This window comes from Zeugodacus cucurbitae, chromosome 6, assembly GCF_028554725.1.
Source record: "Zeugodacus cucurbitae isolate PBARC_wt_2022May chromosome 6, idZeuCucr1.2, whole genome shotgun sequence".
NCBI classification, from domain to species: domain Eukaryota; kingdom Metazoa; phylum Arthropoda; class Insecta; order Diptera; family Tephritidae; genus Zeugodacus; species Zeugodacus cucurbitae.
The window spans coordinates 15,887,867-15,906,907 of record NC_071671.1 but is presented as its reverse complement, the minus strand read 5'-3'; the positions used below and the strand labels follow the sequence as shown (position 1 = coordinate 15,906,907).

General features: G+C 34.1%; 1 protein-coding gene across 4 annotated transcripts in view; it reads right to left on the bottom strand.

Annotated features, from left to right (window-relative positions):
* Positions 1–18,703, bottom strand: part of LOC105213210 (sterol regulatory element-binding protein cleavage-activating protein) — a 36,648-nt gene extending 17,945 nt beyond the window's left edge. The window contains exons 1-2 of one of the 4 annotated variants that reach the window (XM_054234779.1): positions 18,631–18,703; positions 16,544–17,286 (exon numbers count right to left, since the gene is read on the bottom strand). In XM_054234779.1, coding sequence (XP_054090754.1) covers positions 16,544–16,812 — 269 coding nt within the window. In that variant the 5' untranslated portion in view covers positions 16,813–17,286; positions 18,631–18,703. The other 3 variants (XM_029040972.2, XM_054234777.1, XM_011185881.3) reach the window with 3 other exon arrangements.
* Between the last annotated feature and the right edge of the window lie 338 nt (positions 18,704–19,041).

Here is a 19,041-nt window from a genome sequence, read left to right as displayed (position 1 = left end):
ATAATTTTGTCCACAAAACAGTTGGTTGTAAGTCCTAAAACTAAACGAGTTAGATTAGGGTTATATATATCAAAATGATCAGGGTGACGAGAAAAGTTCAAATCCGGATGTCTGTCTGTCCGTCCGTCCGTGCAAGCTGTAACTTGCGTAAAAATTGAGATATCTTAATGGAACTTGGAACACGTGTTCCTTGGTTAAGTTCGAAAATGGGCGTAATCGGGCCACTGCCACGCCCACAAAATGGCGAAAACCGAAAACACTTAAAGTGCCATAACTAAGCTATAAATAAAGCTATGGAAGTAAAATTTGGTATGAAGGATCGCACTAGGAAGGGGCATATGTGGATGTAATTTTTTTGGGGAAGTGAGCGTGGCCCCTCCCCCTACTAAGTTTTTTGTACATATCTCGCAAACTACTAAAGGTATATCAAGGAAACTTTCTAGATTCGTTTCTTTTAGGTACTACCTTATACAGTCCAAAAATGGAGGAAATCGGATTGTAACCACGCCCACCTCCCATACAAAGGTTATGTTGAAAAATACTAAAAGTGGGTTAACTTAATAACGAAAAACGCCAGAAACACTAAATTTCACATAAGAAATGGCAGATAGAAGCTGCACTCCGATTTTTTTACAAAATGGAAAATGGGCGTGGCATCGCCCACTTATGGGTCAATAACCATATCTCAGGAACTACTCGACCGATTTCAATGAAACTTGGTTTGTAATAGTTTCCTTACATCCCAATGATATGTTGTGCAAATAATCGGTTCACAACCACGCCTACTTCCTATATACCAGAACTTTGAAGACGATCTGAATCGTTTACTTTACAATATATAAAGTAAGCACTAGTGAAGATATCGTTGCAGAACTTTGCACAGATACTACGTTTATAGTGTGGCAGCCCCATCCTAAAAATCGCCGAAATCGGACCATAGGTTTTCAAGGCCCCATACATCGAACACGAGGACCTCGGTGCTTCTAACCTAATATTAGGGTTTTCAACTTTATACAATATATATGACGAATATGTGTGTCAAATTGTGTATTATATATTACTAATAAAGTTAAACTCAGATGAGTTTGACTTGAGACGACACTAGGAGTTTTCAAGAAGAAAATTTTGCGCAAGATTTATGGTCCTCAGAACATTGGCAACGGCGAATACCGCAGACGATGGAACGATGAGCTGTACGAGTTATACGACGACATTGACATAGTTCAGCGAATAAAAAGACAGCGGCTACGCTGGCTAGGTCATGTTGTCCGAATGGACGAAAACACTCCAGCCCTGAAAGTGTTCGATGCAGTACCCGCCGGAGGAAGCCGAGGAAGGGGAAGGCCTCCACTCCGTTGGAGGGACCAGGTGGAGAGCGACCTGGGTACACTTGGGATCTCCAACTGGCGCCGAACTGCGAAGGAGAGAGAGAGGTGGCGCACTATCGTCGATTCGGCTATAACCGGCTAAACGGTTGCAACGCCAATCACATACATACTATAAAGTTAAATAAATTGCGAGAGTATAAAATGTTCGGTTACACCCGAACTTAGCCCTTCCTTACTTGTTCCTTAATTATTTATGACAGTGTAAATGATTTCAATAAAAAAGCTAAGAATTGCAAATGAGTAAGTTTATTTTTAAACATTTTTCTAAATTTTAGACATAATGTGATCTGGCTTTAAAAATTCGGTCCATGAGTTACCCTAATTTCATTCAAACAATAAAATTATCTTCGTTGTTGTTGTTGTAACGATTACTCAAACCTTTCTGAACCGGTAAGCACAAGTCAATTGTCATCGAACTCATCTAACGTGAGGCCCAGGAGACGAGCTGCTTCGTCAGGGACGGACCAAAGGGAAAGGGGACTTTAGATGAGAGTCGTTAATTGGGTATGCAAAGAGGTGGTCAAAGTCGTGCAAGGCTCTTCGATGCAGGACATATATTGGGAATGCCGAGGTTCAGTCTGGACAGGTAGGAGTTCAATCTACTACAGTATCATGAACGAAAGTGCTCGAGGCAACTCGGGTTCGGTGACTCCAATTGGTAGTGATTTGACTCCAAGTACGCCATTCATGGAAAGGGAATCAAGGAAAGTTTTAATGGCTGATAAGTGAATGGCGTTCATTGCTTGCTGGAAGCTTGTCGCGTCCGAAGTCTAGTCGGTATAGTTATGTAAATCGTCGATATATTTCAGGAATGTACTCTGATGGCTCTGGGAAGCAGCTCGGCTTCCAGCAAGTGATTGCAGGGATGGTGTATGCGGAAACATCCAAACAAAAACTGCTTGGAGAGTATTACAATATGTTCCTTAGCAGATAGCATACGGGCCTCGTTGTGAAGGTGCTCGACCGGAGATATTAAGAGGCAACCTGCGTCTGTAGGTCCTTCAGCTGTGTCCTACTGAATTCAGGCGACCATATAGGGGCGGTGTAGTTTATGACCGGCCGGCCGTTTCTTATATTGAGTTTGGCTTAAAGTCCACTTTAAGGTCTTAAAAACATTATTCAAATCGGTAAAGTAAATCAGCTGTCCAATGTGCTGTTTTAACATTAAAGTACATATATAATATCCCTTTAATTAAATATTGGTTACGCCACTGTACACACAGTGTGTAAGTGTAACACAGTAGATTTTGATTGTTTTTGGCAGTAAGCGATTTTGAGTTATGATACTGAGTGTGATTGGAAAATTTTTCGATTTATTGTGATTAGGGATTTTCCACACCAAATGTGAACTACACAAACTAGAATCTAATTTGTTATGTTTTTAAGCTCTTTACATTTGTATATAGCTAAACAGGCTTCAAAGCTAGATCCTATCAGCCTACTAAGGCGCCGAAAAATTATTGGCCAATAAAATCAGTTAAGTGAATAACAATTTGCTACATTTTAAATGTTCAGGGTGTTATTCCATGAATACAAAGACAGATTTATTTCTGACATACACACACATAGTATATAAAATTATTTTTAGTTAGATAGAGATACATTGTAATTTCATGAGTGCTGTTTAAATGTCTCAAACATTTAACAACTGCAGTTATTTGTAATCTCAAAAATCTTCTAAGCACCTTTACAATGTCTTTATTTGCTTATTCAATACAAATATACATATATATTTTTTCCACTTGTAAGTCGTTTAACTCAAGTGCTGCATTCGAAAGTAGGCATCTTTCAATTATCTCAGCACTTTCATTTGCAAAAAAAAAAAACAATTTTTCATGCTTGATGCCAACTAACGAGTGAAGTGTGCCTTATGCGTGTCTGTTAGTTTTACTAAAAATATTCAAGAAAACAAAATGACAATATAAAAAAGCAGGGCAAAGTTTACGTACGTAATCAGCAACTAGACGGGGGAAACGCATAAAAATACGAGTTGATTCACATTACATTACAGAATGTGCGCGAGAAGAAGTATGAAAATACTCGCACAAATATTCAAAAAAAATGTGTTAACCATGCTTGAACTCTGCTTTATTTGCAAAAAAAGCTACGTATATCGGTATATCGATTTAAATGAAATGTGAACGCCAAATTAAAATCATATAACCACTATTACATTGTATTTATACCAATTGTTTGTTTGATACGCCATTCGTTAAAATTTGACCCATTGAACAACTAATAGTAATTGGTATAGTATACATTGGTTTTCAAATTTTTTGTTAACCCATTCGTAACACGAATTTTCGGTTGAAAATTATCTATTGATACTGAGGTCCTTCACGTTCGATATTTGGAGCCATTTTCCATCTTTTATACATCTCTCAGCTATTTTAATGTAAATCAGAGGCAATCTTTGTTTTCTAATAATGTGTCTCTGTGCCAAAAATAACTTCTCCTAGCACCCATATACCTAATATTAGATGTTTCAAACATACGGTGGGCTTTATACCGTCTTCATTGGTATATCGCTTCGTAATGAAAATGTTTGAAATGAAATGGGTACAGAAATTAACTCAGCCCTAATATATTATTTATGTTGATTTTCGTTATTCTATTGGACTTTATGTCGAATAGACGGGACGAATTGTGTGTTCTCATAATAAAATTACATCAATAAATAAAAAGTTTGGGTACAACCGAATTTAGCCATTTCTTTCTTGTTTTTATACTCTCGCAACAAAGTTGCTACGAGAGTATTATAATTTTGTCCACAAAACAGTTGGTTGTAAGTCCTAAAACTAAACGAGTTAGATTAGGGTTATATATATCAAAATGATCAGGGTGACGAGAAAAGTTCAAATCCGGATGTCTGTCTGTCCGTCCGTCCGTGCAAGCTGTAACTTGCGTAAAAATTGAGATATCTTAATGGAACTTGGAACACGTGTTCCTTGGTTAAGTTCGAAAATGGGCGTAATCGGGCCACTGCCACGCCCACAAAATGGCGAAAACCGAAAACACTTAAAGTGCCATAACTAAGCTATAAATAAAGCTATGGAAGTAAAATTTGGTATGAAGGATCGCACTAGGAAGGGGCATATGTGGATGTAATTTTTTTGGGGAAGTGAGCGTGGCCCCTCCCCCTACTAAGTTTTTTGTACATATCTCGCAAACTACTAAAGGTATATCAAGGAAACTTTCTAGATTCGTTTCTTTTAGGTACTACCTTATACAGTCCAAAAATGGAGGAAATCGGATTGTAACCACGCCCACCTCCCATACAAAGGTTATGTTGAAAAATACTAAAAGTGGGTTAACTTAATAACGAAAAACGCCAGAAACACTAAATTTCACATAAGAAATGGCAGATAGAAGCTGCACTCCGATTTTTTTACAAAATGGAAAATGGGCGTGGCATCGCCCACTTATGGGTCAATAACCATATCTCAGGAACTACTCGACCGATTTCAATGAAACTTGGTTTGTAATAGTTTCCTTACATCCCAATGATATGTTGTGCAAATAATCGGTTCACAACCACGCCTACTTCCTATATACCAGAACTTTGAAGACGATCTGAATCGTTTACTTTACAATATATAAAGTAAGCACTAGTGAAGATATCGTTGCAGAACTTTGCACAGATACTACGTTTATAGTGTGGCAGCCCCATCCTAAAAATCGCCGAAATCGGACCATAGGTTTTCAAGGCCCCATACATCGAACACGAGGACCTCGGTGCTTCTAACCTAATATTAGGGTTTTCAACTTTATACAATATATATGACGAATATGTGTGTCAAATTGTGTATTATATATTACTAATAAAGTTAAACTCAGATGAGTTTGACTTGAGACGACACTAGGAGTTTTCAAGAAGAAAATTTTGCGCAAGATTTATGGTCCTCAGAACATTGGCAACGGCGAATACCGCAGACGATGGAACGATGAGCTGTACGAGTTATACGACGACATTGACATAGTTCAGCGAATAAAAAGACAGCGGCTACGCTGGCTAGGTCATGTTGTCCGAATGGACGAAAACACTCCAGCCCTGAAAGTGTTCGATGCAGTACCCGCCGGAGGAAGCCGAGGAAGGGGAAGGCCTCCACTCCGTTGGAGGGACCAGGTGGAGAGCGACCTGGGTACACTTGGGATCTCCAACTGGCGCCGAACTGCGAAGGAGAGAGAGAGGTGGCGCACTATCGTCGATTCGGCTATAACCGGCTAAACGGTTGCAACGCCAATCACATACATACTATAAAGTTAAATAAATTGCGAGAGTATAAAATGTTCGGTTACACCCGAACTTAGCCCTTCCTTACTTGTTCCTTAATTATTTATGACAGTGTAAATGATTTCAATAAAAAAGCTAAGAATTGCAAATGAGTAATAATATTAAATGCACTTAAATTATTTGTATTTATCTACATATATAAATACAGTGGAACTTCTCTAACTCGAATCGCCATAATCCACAAAAAAAACTTCGAGTTACAGAAATTTACATTAAAACATATATTTTTCAAAAAGATTTAAAATATAGATTTTTTAGTTATTTACTTTGAAAAAAGTTTTATTTGAATACACTAAAACTTGTATTCTGTAATTTTGTTTGTTGCATTTTGCTATTGCTTGGCTCTTGACGTCTGTATCCCATGTCTTTGTTACACGATATATGAAATTCATTAGAGTAAAATTATAAATTCTGTATTATGTCCTGGTCGAAGAGTTCGATTTATGGAAGGAAATTTGTATGAAATTCCATATCTATTGCCAATTTAAGAGTTCGAGTTATGGAGAACTTCGAGTTATAGAAGCAAATTTGTATGAAATTTGATTTCCAAACGCTATTACCAATTCAAAAGTTCGAGTTATGGAAGTTCCACTGTATACACTAAATACTTATGAACATTTCATACACAGAAAAGCTGTTAATAGTATCTCCCACCCATAACTCCACGTAGAGGTATATTATAGATATAGACCTTAATCGGTAATCAGATAAAAATAAAATCAAATATGCATATAAATTGACGATTAATTCAACAGGGGTGGATCAAAGTTTGTTTGCATTTGAATCGTTGATGTGTTGAGCAGACACAACTGCAAGGTTTTACGGAATGGACGAGTAGATAATGGTAGGTTTTATAAATAAATCGAATACAAACAATGTGACATTAAGGTGCTATACCAGTGTGATACTAAAACAAAAAATCTATTTTTATTCGATAGTTTACACTTTCAAAAATATCCCGTGAAATCAACAAGGTCGTATCTTGAATAGTTTTTGAATGACAGCGTTCTAAAGAGCGATCACGATCAGGTATAAACCGGTATAATTGCAACTTTAAATGCGTTTTTTTTTTTTTCAAAACGACATTTTTCACACCTGCTGACATCATAACTCACGAGAAATTGACCGATCGACTTCAAATTCAAACTGAGTTGAATATATTTAATATACAATGTCTTACAAGATTTTTGATTGGTTGAAGTTTTTCAATTTGGAATTAAAAAGCGACCATTTTTTTACCTAAAAAAAACGACACTTTTTTTAATTTTTGAGATTTTTCAAAAAACATATGTAATATCTATTACTCTAATAACCTTTTTGAATTTTTTTGTTTTAGCTACTCATTCGGCCGGAATCATGTCAGCAGTTGAGGAACTTTTTTTTTGGCACCTCCGAAAACAGCACATAATTCCATTACTTTTCAATTTTCAATTTTATAAGAGAGAAATCTTAAAATATACCTTATTATGTCCAAAAAATTGCGAAACATTCGATTGAGTACTTTCTTTACAAAAAAAAAAACACGAAAATCGCCTCATTTTTGGCTCAGACTAGTTCGCTATAGTTTTGGGTGTCTGAGCATGCCCAGTTCTAGATGTTCATTAGATACCTTCAATAAATTTCTTGAAGAGCGTGCTCATACGAATTCTCCTTCCTGCTCTCTCGTGCAAAGAGTATGTGTGTCACAGCCTAATTGCTCATAAAGTTATAACACGTTTTGTGTTTATGAACCAATTCATCTCAAATACTTTAATGTGTAACAAACAACCGTAAAGTGAACAAAATCATTATACTCTCGCAATATGTTGTAGGATAGTACAAAAGTTTTGTTTACATAAAGGTTGTTTGGAAGTCATAAAACTAAATTAGTTAGATATATACGGTTATCGACGATTTAAAATCCGGATGTCTTTCTGTCCATCCGTCGGTCCGAGCAATCGATAACTTGAGTAAAAAATTAAGATACATACATCTTACAAATTAAGATGTATCTTGATAAGACTTGGTACATGTATTCTTTGGCACCATAAGACGGTTTGCTATTGTAACGGGTGATTTTTTTGAGGTTAGGATTTTCATGCATTAGTATTTGACAGATCACGTGGGATTTCAGACATGGTGTCAAAGAGAAAGATGCTCAGTATGCTTTGACATTTCATCATGAATAGACTTACTAACGAGCAACGCTTGCAAATCATTGAATTTTATTACCAAAATCAGTGTTCGGTTCGAAATGTGAAATCCGCTTTTTTATCGACAAATTTTGTTCAGCGATGAGGCTCATTTCTGGTTGAATGGCTACGTAAATAAGCAAAATTGCCGCATTTGGGGTGAAGAGCAACCAGAAGCCGTTCAAGAACTGCCCATGCATCCCGAAAAATGCACTGTTTGGTGTGGTTTGTACGCTGGTGGAATCATTGGACCGTATTTTTTCAAAGATGCTGTTGGACGCAACGTTACGGTGAATGGCGATCGCTATCGTTCGATGCTAACAAACTTTTTGTTGCCAAAAATGGAAGAACTGAACTTGGTTGACATGTGGTTTCAACAAGATGGCGCTACATGCCACACAGCTCGCGATTCTATGGCCATTTTGAGGGAAAACTTCGGAGAACAATTCATCTCAAGAAATGGACCCGTAAGTTGGCCACCAAGATCATGCGATTTAACGCCTTTAGACTATTTTTTGTGGGGCTACGTCAAGTCTAAAGTCTACAGAAATAAGCCAGCAACTATTCCAGCTTTGGAAGACAACATTTCCGAAGAAATTCGGGCTATTCCGGCCGAAATGCTCGAAAAAGTTGCCCAAAATTGGACTTTCCGAATGGACCACCTAAGACGCAGCCGCGGTCAACATTTAAATGAAATTATCTTCAAAAAGTAAATGTCATGAACCAATCTAACGTTTCAAATAAAGAACCGATGAGATTTTGCAAATTTTATGCGTTTTTTTTTTTTTAAAAAGTTATCAAGCTCTTAAAAAATCACCCTTTATATGGGCGAAATTGGACCATTACCACGCCTGCAAAGTGGCGATAAACGAAAGGATATAAAGAGCTGTAACTAAGCCATAAATTTAGTACAGAGGATCATACAACGGAGGGTCACATTTGGACCTCGCAATTTACTAAAACTAGATAAACCCAACTTATTAGACCTTTTAGTATTGAAACTGGGTGAAACTGGATAATAACCTCGCTAACCCCCTATATATAAAGGTAATGTTGAAAACCTATTAAAGTGAGTTAACTCACTAACGAAAAACGGCACAAACACATAATTATATGAAAGTGATTGTACAGAAGGGTTGGTATAAAAAAGTGGAAAATGGGCGTGGCGACGCTCACATTTTGCTCAAAATCCAAGCACTACTCGAAATTTGATACATAATATTGACTTGACACCCTCATGTGTGTTTATGAACCTATTCGTCCCGAGTACTTTAATGCGTAACCAACAACCGTTAGATGAACAAAATTATTATACTCTCCGTACGCTATATATCTTAGTGGTGTGGAACCGATTTTTAAGTGAGTGTTTATTGATTTACTTATTTATTTAAACATTTATATAGAAAATGGTACTAATTAAGAAACATTTATCAGGCGCTATGCAATTTCTTATTAGAGGGAAAACTATTTCTTACCTCATAGATATTTGTGTGGTACCATCAAATTTTAAGCAAATGAACTTTTTGTATATAACATTGCCAGCGATTTTAAAGGTATTTCTAAGTTGTCATATATTAAGAAAAAATTATTTACTGGCGAGGTTTGCACGTTGAAATCACTATTGGTAGCTCTCATTTTTTGTGACGAACTTCTGGTAACCGAATCAATGGATCTCTCATGCCTTCGTTGGACTACTTTTTGTGAGACCAGCAGTTGTAAAGCAATTTCATATAAACATTCGGTGCATTTCTGGAAAAAGTGACTCCAAGTTTGACCAAAAGGAAGTCATAACAAGTAAGGAAGGGCTAAGTTCGGGTGTAACCGAACATTTTATACTCTCGCAATTTATTTATTTAACTTTATTTATATTATATAATACACAATTTGACCCACATATTCGTCATATATATTGTATAAAGTCCGTTGAAAGTTGGAAACCATAATATTAGGTTAGAAGCACCGAGGTCCTCATGTTCGATTAATGGGGCCTTGAAAACCTATGGTCCGATTTCGGCGATTTTTAGAATGCGGCTGCCACACTATAAAGGTGGTATTTGTGCAAAGTTCTGCATCGATATCTTCACTAGTGCTTACTTTATATATTGTAAAGTTAACGATTCAGATCGTCTTCATAGTTCTGGTATATAGGTAGTAGGCGTGGTTGTGAAGCGATATGGCCTATTTTTACAACATATCATTGGGATGTAAGGAAACTATTACAAACCAAGTTTCATTGAAATCGGTCGAGTAGTTTCTGAGATATGGTTTTTGACCCATAAGTGGGCGATGCCACGCCCATTTTCCATTTTGTAAAAAAATCTGAGTGCAGCTTCCATCTGCCATTTCTTATGTGAAATTTAGTGTTTCTGGCGTTTTTCGTTACTGAGTTAACTCACTTTTAGTAATTTTCAACCCAACCTTTGTATGGGAGGTGGGCGTGGTTATTATCCGATTTCAACTAATTTTATGGTGTGTGGTGGGGTACGTAAGAGAACTGACTGCAGAAAGTTTGGTTTATATAGCTTTATTGGTTTACGAGATATATTCAAATAACCGATTTAGGGGCGGGGCCACGCCCACTTTCCTAAAAAAATTCCAAAATTCATCCAAATATTCCAAATTTTACTTTTATAACTTTATTTATGGCTTAGTTATGACACTTCTCAACCCTCTCACGGTCCCAAGGAACGTGTGTTCCAAGTTTCATCAAGATATCTCAATTTGTACTCAAGTTATCCGTTGCACGGACGGACGGACGGACAGACATACATTCGGATTTTGACTCGTCTCGTTACCCTGATCATTTTGATATATATAACCCTATATCTAACTCGTTTAGTTTTATGACTTACAAACAACCGTTATGTGAACAAAACTATAATACACTCTTAGCAACTTTTGTTGCGAGAGTATAAAAATATATATAAAAAATATATAAAAATAAATATTCAACTACAAACACATGTGTGTATCAATTTAATTATATGACATAAGTGAGCAGAGCTCAAACTTAGCAAGCAGAGAGCAAGAAGCAGTGGCTAATCGAAGAAAAAAATACAAATATTTTTAATTGAGATTAAATAACAATCTCATTAGCATTAAAGCAAATATAAGTTAAAGTAATGCAAGAAAAGAAATGAACGATCGGTGTACATTTATAGGTACCAACAAACGTACAATGTAATTTAAGTGACAACTCCAAACGTGCGCCGCACACGGTCACCTTTCGCCTCCCCACCGTTACATCCGTTACAATACGATTTTTTAATGTGGCGCAGTAATATTTAAATATTAATTCAAGGTGCTTTAACTCGAAACATTATCATTTACTATTGTCACTTATGTCTAATACAAACGTATGCATTGAATTTCTAATAAAATTTTAATGAATATGTAAAATGCGGCTACTTACATAGATAAATACTGGCTTGCACCCTGCAGTGAGGTGACAAACGGGTCAGTAAATTTATCAAACTACAACTAGTAATTCTTGTCTGAAATCCTACTAGACAGAAAATGTGTCTAAGAATTATCGACCAGACTTTGTTTGCATATTTATTTAAACGACCTTTGAGTTCTTCAAAAAGAGTTGTTTGTGACTAGTTGCGCATGCGGTTTATACTAGTTGTAAAGTAATCTATAACTAGTTCAATTGACTTTAGGGTTCTGTTATAAAAACATATTTACATATTTATATTTAAACATACAGTATATGTACGTGGGTAGGCCTACGTATGCAGTTCCCTACACGTACGGTGAAAATCAATTCCGCTATCGTTTAGTTTTTTTTTTTCATTATTTACAGGAACTTTGCTCATTTTATTGCGTTTATTTAGAAATAAAAATAATAGCTATTGACCTTTCGATACGCCGTAATGCCAGCAACAAAAAATGCATTAGCGAAATGTGACGTCAAATAATGTTAAGGCGGCTAGTTTTAAATAATTGATAATCTGTTGCATGATAGTGGCGACTACGTACCCTGAACAAAACGGGTATATATTCACATAAAGATTGTCAACTCAATTACACAAAATTATTTCAAAAAGCAACAACAAAGTGATTTTGAGAGTAAGAAGATATTTCAAGAATTTGATTTTTAATTAATTAATGAATTATAATTATATGACAAAGCAAGTATAAGGTGTCTTTAAGAGGAAAAACAAATTTAAATAATTTGGGTATATATATATTTTTTCCTCTGTTGGGCGTAATACTCGGATTGTTTTAGATATTTTTATACTCTCGCAACAAAGTTGCTACGAGAGTATTATAGTTTTGTCCACATAACGGTTGGTTGTAAGTCCTAAAACTAAACGAGTTAGATATAGGGTTATATATATCAAAATGATCAGGGTGACGAGAAAAGTTCAAATCCGAATGTCCGTCCGTCCGTCTGCGCAAGCTGTAACTTGAGTAAAAATTGAGATATAATAATGAAACTTGGAACACGTGTTCCTTGGCACCATAAGAAGGTTAAGTTCGAAAATGGGCTTAATCGGACCACTGCTACGCCCATAAAATGGCGAAAACCGAAAACACTTAAAGTGCCAGTGGGCGTGGCCCCTCCCCAACTAAGTTTTTTGTACGTATCTCGCAAACTACTAAAGGTATATCAAGGAAACTTTCTAGAGTCGTTTCATTTAGCTACTACCTTATACAGTCCAAAAATGGAGGAAATCGGATTGTTCAATAACGGTTAAATCAATAACGGAAAACGCCAGAAACACTAAATTTCACATAAGAAATGGCAGATGGAAGCTGCACTCAGATTTTTTTACAAAATGGAAAATGGGCGTGGCATCGCCCACTTATGGGTCAAAAACCATATCTCAGGAACTACTCGACCGATTTCAATGAAACTTGGTTTGTAATAGTTTCTTTACATCCCAATGATATGTTGTGAAAATAGGCCAAATCGCTTCACAACCACGTCTATTTCCTATATACCAGAATTTTAAGACGACCTGAATCGTTTACATTACAATATATAAAGTAAGCACTAGTAAAGATATCGATGGAGAACTTTGCACAAATACTACGTTTATAGTGTGGCAGCCCCATTCCAAAAAATCACCGAAATCGGACTATAGGTTGTCAAGGCCCCATATATCGAACATGAGGACCCGGTACTTCTAACCTAATATTAGGATTTCCAAGTTTATACAATATATATGACGAATATGTGGGTCAAATTGTGTATTATATAATATTAATAAAGTTAAATAAATAAATTGCGAGAGTATAAAATGTTCGGTTACACCCGAACTTAGCCCTTCCTTACTTGTTTTTCTATAAAGGTAACAGCTGCTGAATAATTTTAATTAAAAAGGAAATTGTAGAATATACAATATTTTTTTTGAAAAGAGTTGCCACACTTCTATAAAACTAATTCCATAAAATGTTAATATAAAAATATTAAGAGTTTTACAGCTGAAAATATTTTCGGGAAATGTTGCTATCTGTTTAACGAAATATAATAAAAATAATAATAATAAAAAATACTATACACGTTTAATATAAATGAATTTGATATGCAAAATTTATAATTAACTGTTATTATTAGTATTTTTCATAGTGAATATAATCTGAAAAGAGCTTAGAGGATGTTCTATCGTACAAAACCATATATGGTGATTTAGCGACTAACTTTTGTCGCTTATATACTTAGTTTCTGGAAAAAAAATTTAAATATGTATATACTCATTTACATAAATTTCAAACATATACATATGTACATGCACATGTATTTATAAACGGAAGTGCATAAGTTAATTCCATTTCTTATCCGCTCTAATATTTTTAATTATTTACATAAAAAAATGTTAATTCGAAAAAAAGGTGGATTAACTGCTAATGGAACCCAACTTCAGACACTATCGTCCATTGTAGGAATAACAAAAATATTCCTATACTGTACCAATACCTTTGTCACTAAGTGTATTAACTTTAGTGTCAAATGTTAATAGGATACTTAAAGTTTATTTTACTACCCGAAATGAAAATCTTGGTATAAAAAAGATCTGCTGCCATTCGGCAACTATCATTTTTTTCAATACTAATTAAATTTTGTTATGTTTTGCCAAATACACATGATTCAATTATAAAAGGTTTCTCACTCTTTTTTGACAACCCTTCTGCGTTAGCAAAACAATAATGTTTTTTTCGAAATATCTTCAAAAAATTGTTCAAAATCTTTTATTTAGTAGCAGATTTTACCAATACAAGGGGTAGGCAATACTGTTTCATTTTTATCTGTTTTTTTCGAATTTTTTTATTGACATTTGATTTATACATTTAGTAAACGGAAATTTTTTTTGATAAAATGAAATGTTTTAGTAAAAAATCTTTTAACCGCTTCGGTATTATTCTTATTCAATTGCATATATCGAGATGCTCATAACTTTATTTGACTTAATGAATTTAAAACATGTAAGATTATAGTAAAACTAATCTATAGTCCAAAGAAATTCCAGTCGATGGTCCAGGATGGACTGTGACAAAGACCAATGTACGAGTTAATTTCAAATAGAAGCCAGAAAACTGATAAATACAATTATAAGAAAGTTAAAAGGGTATATTATAGCAAGAACGTGTTTAAAAATATTGTTTGTAAGAGATAATATAGTTAAATAGGCCCAAATCAATCTTAATGTTTGCTATTTAACTACTGACTTTCCAATCGTACTTCTTTGTTTTCACAATTGTTTATTTCACAGAAGGAAGTTGGGACTATAACCTAAACTCTGGCTCTTTTTGTAACTTTCTCGATGAAAGATTATGTAATCAATCAACGTTATTTATCCATTGTTAGTATCTTCCTAGCACTTCAATAGAAGCGAAAGCATAATGTGTATGTCAACTTTTGCCAGACTAATCTGTTCGTAAGTGTCTGATGATTTATTTAAAGTTTTAATACTAATTTCCAAAAAAAAATTAAATGTTTCTTTCATGGAGAACAATTTTAAATATTCTATTCTCTATGACTTAATATTAAATAGATATTAACTCTCTGCACTGGACATGACTTACATATACAAAAAATAAAAATGCAAACCATTATTAGAAGAAAATCGGACATATTTTCATCCTACTTATTAATTTTGGATCGAGAATAGTAGTATATTTTACACTACTTAAAATATATTTTTAACTACGTTCACAAAAAAGCGAATAATTGTTTCCCTTATTTCTTCGCAAATACAACCTTTTGTAAGGCAGTGTCAAATCATAACTATCACTACTTATCAAACCTTTTATAATTGAATCATGCCAAATACATACATTATATTCGAGTGTTATGAAAAGCCCGATAAAAAAATGCCAATGCACAAAAGTGATTTTTAAACGTGGACCCTAACAAATGCAAAATACTCTTCAGAAACTAATGCACGCGGCTATAGAATTTCTACCGCATCCCATAGCTAAATTACATTCACTTTTTAATACCTATAACCCGGTGTGATTCATGAACTTTGCCTGGTGTGGTTTTTAACGACGCACTATCAGCGATATCACAAGTAAAGTTATTAAAAGTTTTAAATGTACACATAATATATGATATTTTCTTTATCAAGTTTAGATTATAACATGTATGCCAAAAATAGCGTATGACGAGGAAGAAAACTCTACCAATAATAATTTGGAACGTAATACTCTTATTATAAGAATGAAATTTCATTTTTAAAATATATTGAAATACAAATTACAGATTAAAACTTAAAAAAATTACAAAAGGGCGAAATATATTTATTTTTATCAATAATATTGCTCATTGATTTGCAGCTAAAATGAGAGCAAGTGTTTATGTTGTATAAATTTCATTCATTAATATCAGCTATGGCACCGGCACGTCTACGAGAATGTTTTTAAACAACTTGTTGCATGATAGATATGCACTTGTGCTTGAAACAAAATACGTGTAGATATGTATGCATATGAATGTGTGCGTACAAATTTACGTTAATACACATAATTATAGTTTTCATTTATAATATCTGTAATTCACAGGTACAGTGTAAACCAATTACATATTAAAAATATATTATTAAAGCACATATCGGCACTACAAACATATTATTAGTGTGTGGAAGTTGTCTAATAGAAGAATAGATATAACACATTTTCTTTTTTAGTTTTACTGCATATTTCATGGTAATGCACTTATTTTAAATTAAGAGACTCAAAATCCCTATTTTGCATAAAAAAAATTCAATCAACACCTTTTCTTCATCTAATAACCATTTTCTAGTTACAGATTAAAATTTACAAAATTACAAAAGGGCGAAATATATTTATTTTTATCAATATTACTCATTTGGTTTGGAACGTACCCGCTTTTACTTTGCCTGGATATATGTACATTAATTATTAATATTATTATTATTTAATTTAATTTTCATATTACCTATATAATGTTATCCAATAATACTAATCGATCAAAGCACAAATGAAAAGTAAATAATCAAAGTCAGTTACAACGAACAGAATATATAGCACACTGAGACGTAATTGTGTAAATTGATTTTCTATGCAATACAACAACAATTTTTTTTAACCAATGTAAAAGTTCAAAACTTTATGATTTTACGACACTTTATGACACTTGTGAATACCCCAAATAAAAAAATATGACTATGCTAAAGAATAACTAATTATCAATACAAATATGTACAATTGTATTTACTTACCACGACAGTAATATTGCCATAATAGCAATGCTAGTGGCACATGTTGGATAGCTGGAGAGGAAGAGACCATGTTTATAGTAGAAATGCGAAACAGCATCGGGAAGACCGGACGTTTCAGAGGTTGAAGCGCGTTTTTGGGCCGAATTTGCGCCAATATTGCCCAAACTAGCAGCTCCACCGGATGTTGTGGTCATTGTTGCTATTGTTGTTTTATTGTATTCGTATGAACTCGAATTACCAAATACTTTGGAAGAATCAACAGCTGGCATATTCGTGTGTTCTTCAGCTTTGCATATGGGTTTCGCTCGTCTACCGGCACTGTATCAGCATGCGTATTCACATTGCAAGCACAATCGCTTGCATGTGGATAGCTTTGCAAAGTGTGAGGGTAGACGAATTTAAATATAAGCAATAGCCACAGAATTTTAGTGTTCTGTCGCAGTGATCTTTATATATTTATTTATATTTAAAGAAGTATATACACTTCAGCATGCGGTTGACACACACGCGACTCAGTCGGTTTTTCACAGAATTGGTATTTATTCAGAAGAATAAATACTTATTTAATTACGCACTTTTTTGTAAATTTCCTAAAAGCGTTTCCATTACTTTTAGTAATTTCATTTTTTTATACTAACAATGCGTTGGCCACAATATTTCGATTTATATATGCTCTTCCAACATAATTACGCAATTTCTTTCATAGTTTTAAGCAAATGTTGAAAAGTATAAAAAGTCAGAACCTGTAAATATTTGTTAAGTGTCAAACACATATTCTTCATTATTTGTAAACAATAAAATTATTTACTTATTTACTTTCAACATAACATGTTTGTTTGTTTAGATAGGTATGTATATTCACGTGTAAATTGATATCTGTTAATTCCAATTTCCAATTGGATTTTTACACTTATAAGATATAAATTCACTTCTTACTACATTTTGTTATTTCTTTTCAGCTTTCAATTTCATTTGCATACAACTTATTTACAATTACATTTCGTGCCATTGTTATCAAATTATCACGAATAAGCATGTAAGCAAAAGCAAAATTCACTGCACGACTTTATTTTTAAATTATCAATTCAAATCACTTTGCCGGCCGCCGTAATCAGCGGCAGCTGAACTATGCTGCAGAACGTTGTTATTGTACGAGTCATTTGCAAGCATTGTTAAATGTATGGTTTCGCTTCATTCTTTACTAATGCTAGTGTCGCTCCCATATCAACCGCCTACCCCACCTGCTTGATCAAACATTTTCGATGCCACTCAAGAATGTGGTCTGCATTACACAGATGGCTTATTTTATACGTATGTACATATGTATTTATAAGGGGTGGTAGTGTAGTCAAAAAGGAAGATACGAATACAAGAAATCGCTAGGGAGATAATGGAAAAAACGAAGACAAATACGTGGTATTAAATGACGTTTGTCCACTCTACAATTGCAATTTTGTTTCATTTATTTCAAAATTACTATTTATACAAAATGCACAGCTGTTACCCGGTTTATTTTTTTAGCTTTAGTAATAGCACTCAATAATTAAATTAAATATTAACCGGAACTACAATTAGAGAACACGTTGTTTTATATTATTAAACACTGCTTTTACCGGAATGTGCACGAATTCACTTTATATCGCCTTTCACTATTTTTGGCGATCCTTTTTGTTTTTCACACAGAACTGACACTCGTTGACAACCAATTAATCACCATCTGCTTTGCAAATTTTTAACAAAATTCACACACAACACATTAGTATCAAACCTTTGGATTTTAACCTATACCGTCATTATGAATAAAACTATTTAGTTATAAATAACCACGAAACGAAAACATCCAAATAATATAAAATTGCAGTTTTTCATGCGCGTTATATAGAAAACATTCTAACGAGAACAAGTTCCGTGCAAAATTGGACAGAACAAGAAACACACGCTTGCCAGATGTAATAACCGCCGCAAATGACATAAAAACTAGTGTAAACATAAACAAATATTCGAAGTGTCAACGAAACGAAATAATGTTGCAATTTTTTTAATAAAAATTACTATTTTGCTATTTGTGTGTAAAAGCGAATAATTACTTATATATTGGTTTTATTTATTGAAATGGTAGCGCTATTCTAACTAGAATTCACAACAATTCATGCAAACTTGCTGTGCTAGGAAACAGCTGCGGTTTTTAGTACTGTCAAATATACTGCAGTGTTGCCAGACTTTGAAAAATATTAATGACAGCACAGAGGCATTTTTGAGCAGAGAAATAATTTATAAATGCATTTTTTGAAAAAGTTTTTAAATAATTTAAACGAATTAGTGGCAGCGGTTTTAATGTGAGCCAGAGTTTAAATTATTTGACCGAATTAACGCGTTTATTTGTAGCGTTTTTTCTTTTCTAATTTAAAACAATTAGTACCAATTTTACTAAATGTTTTTTTTTTTAACTTTTGTATAGCATTACCATCCGTCACCGATTTAGTATCCACGTTCCACAA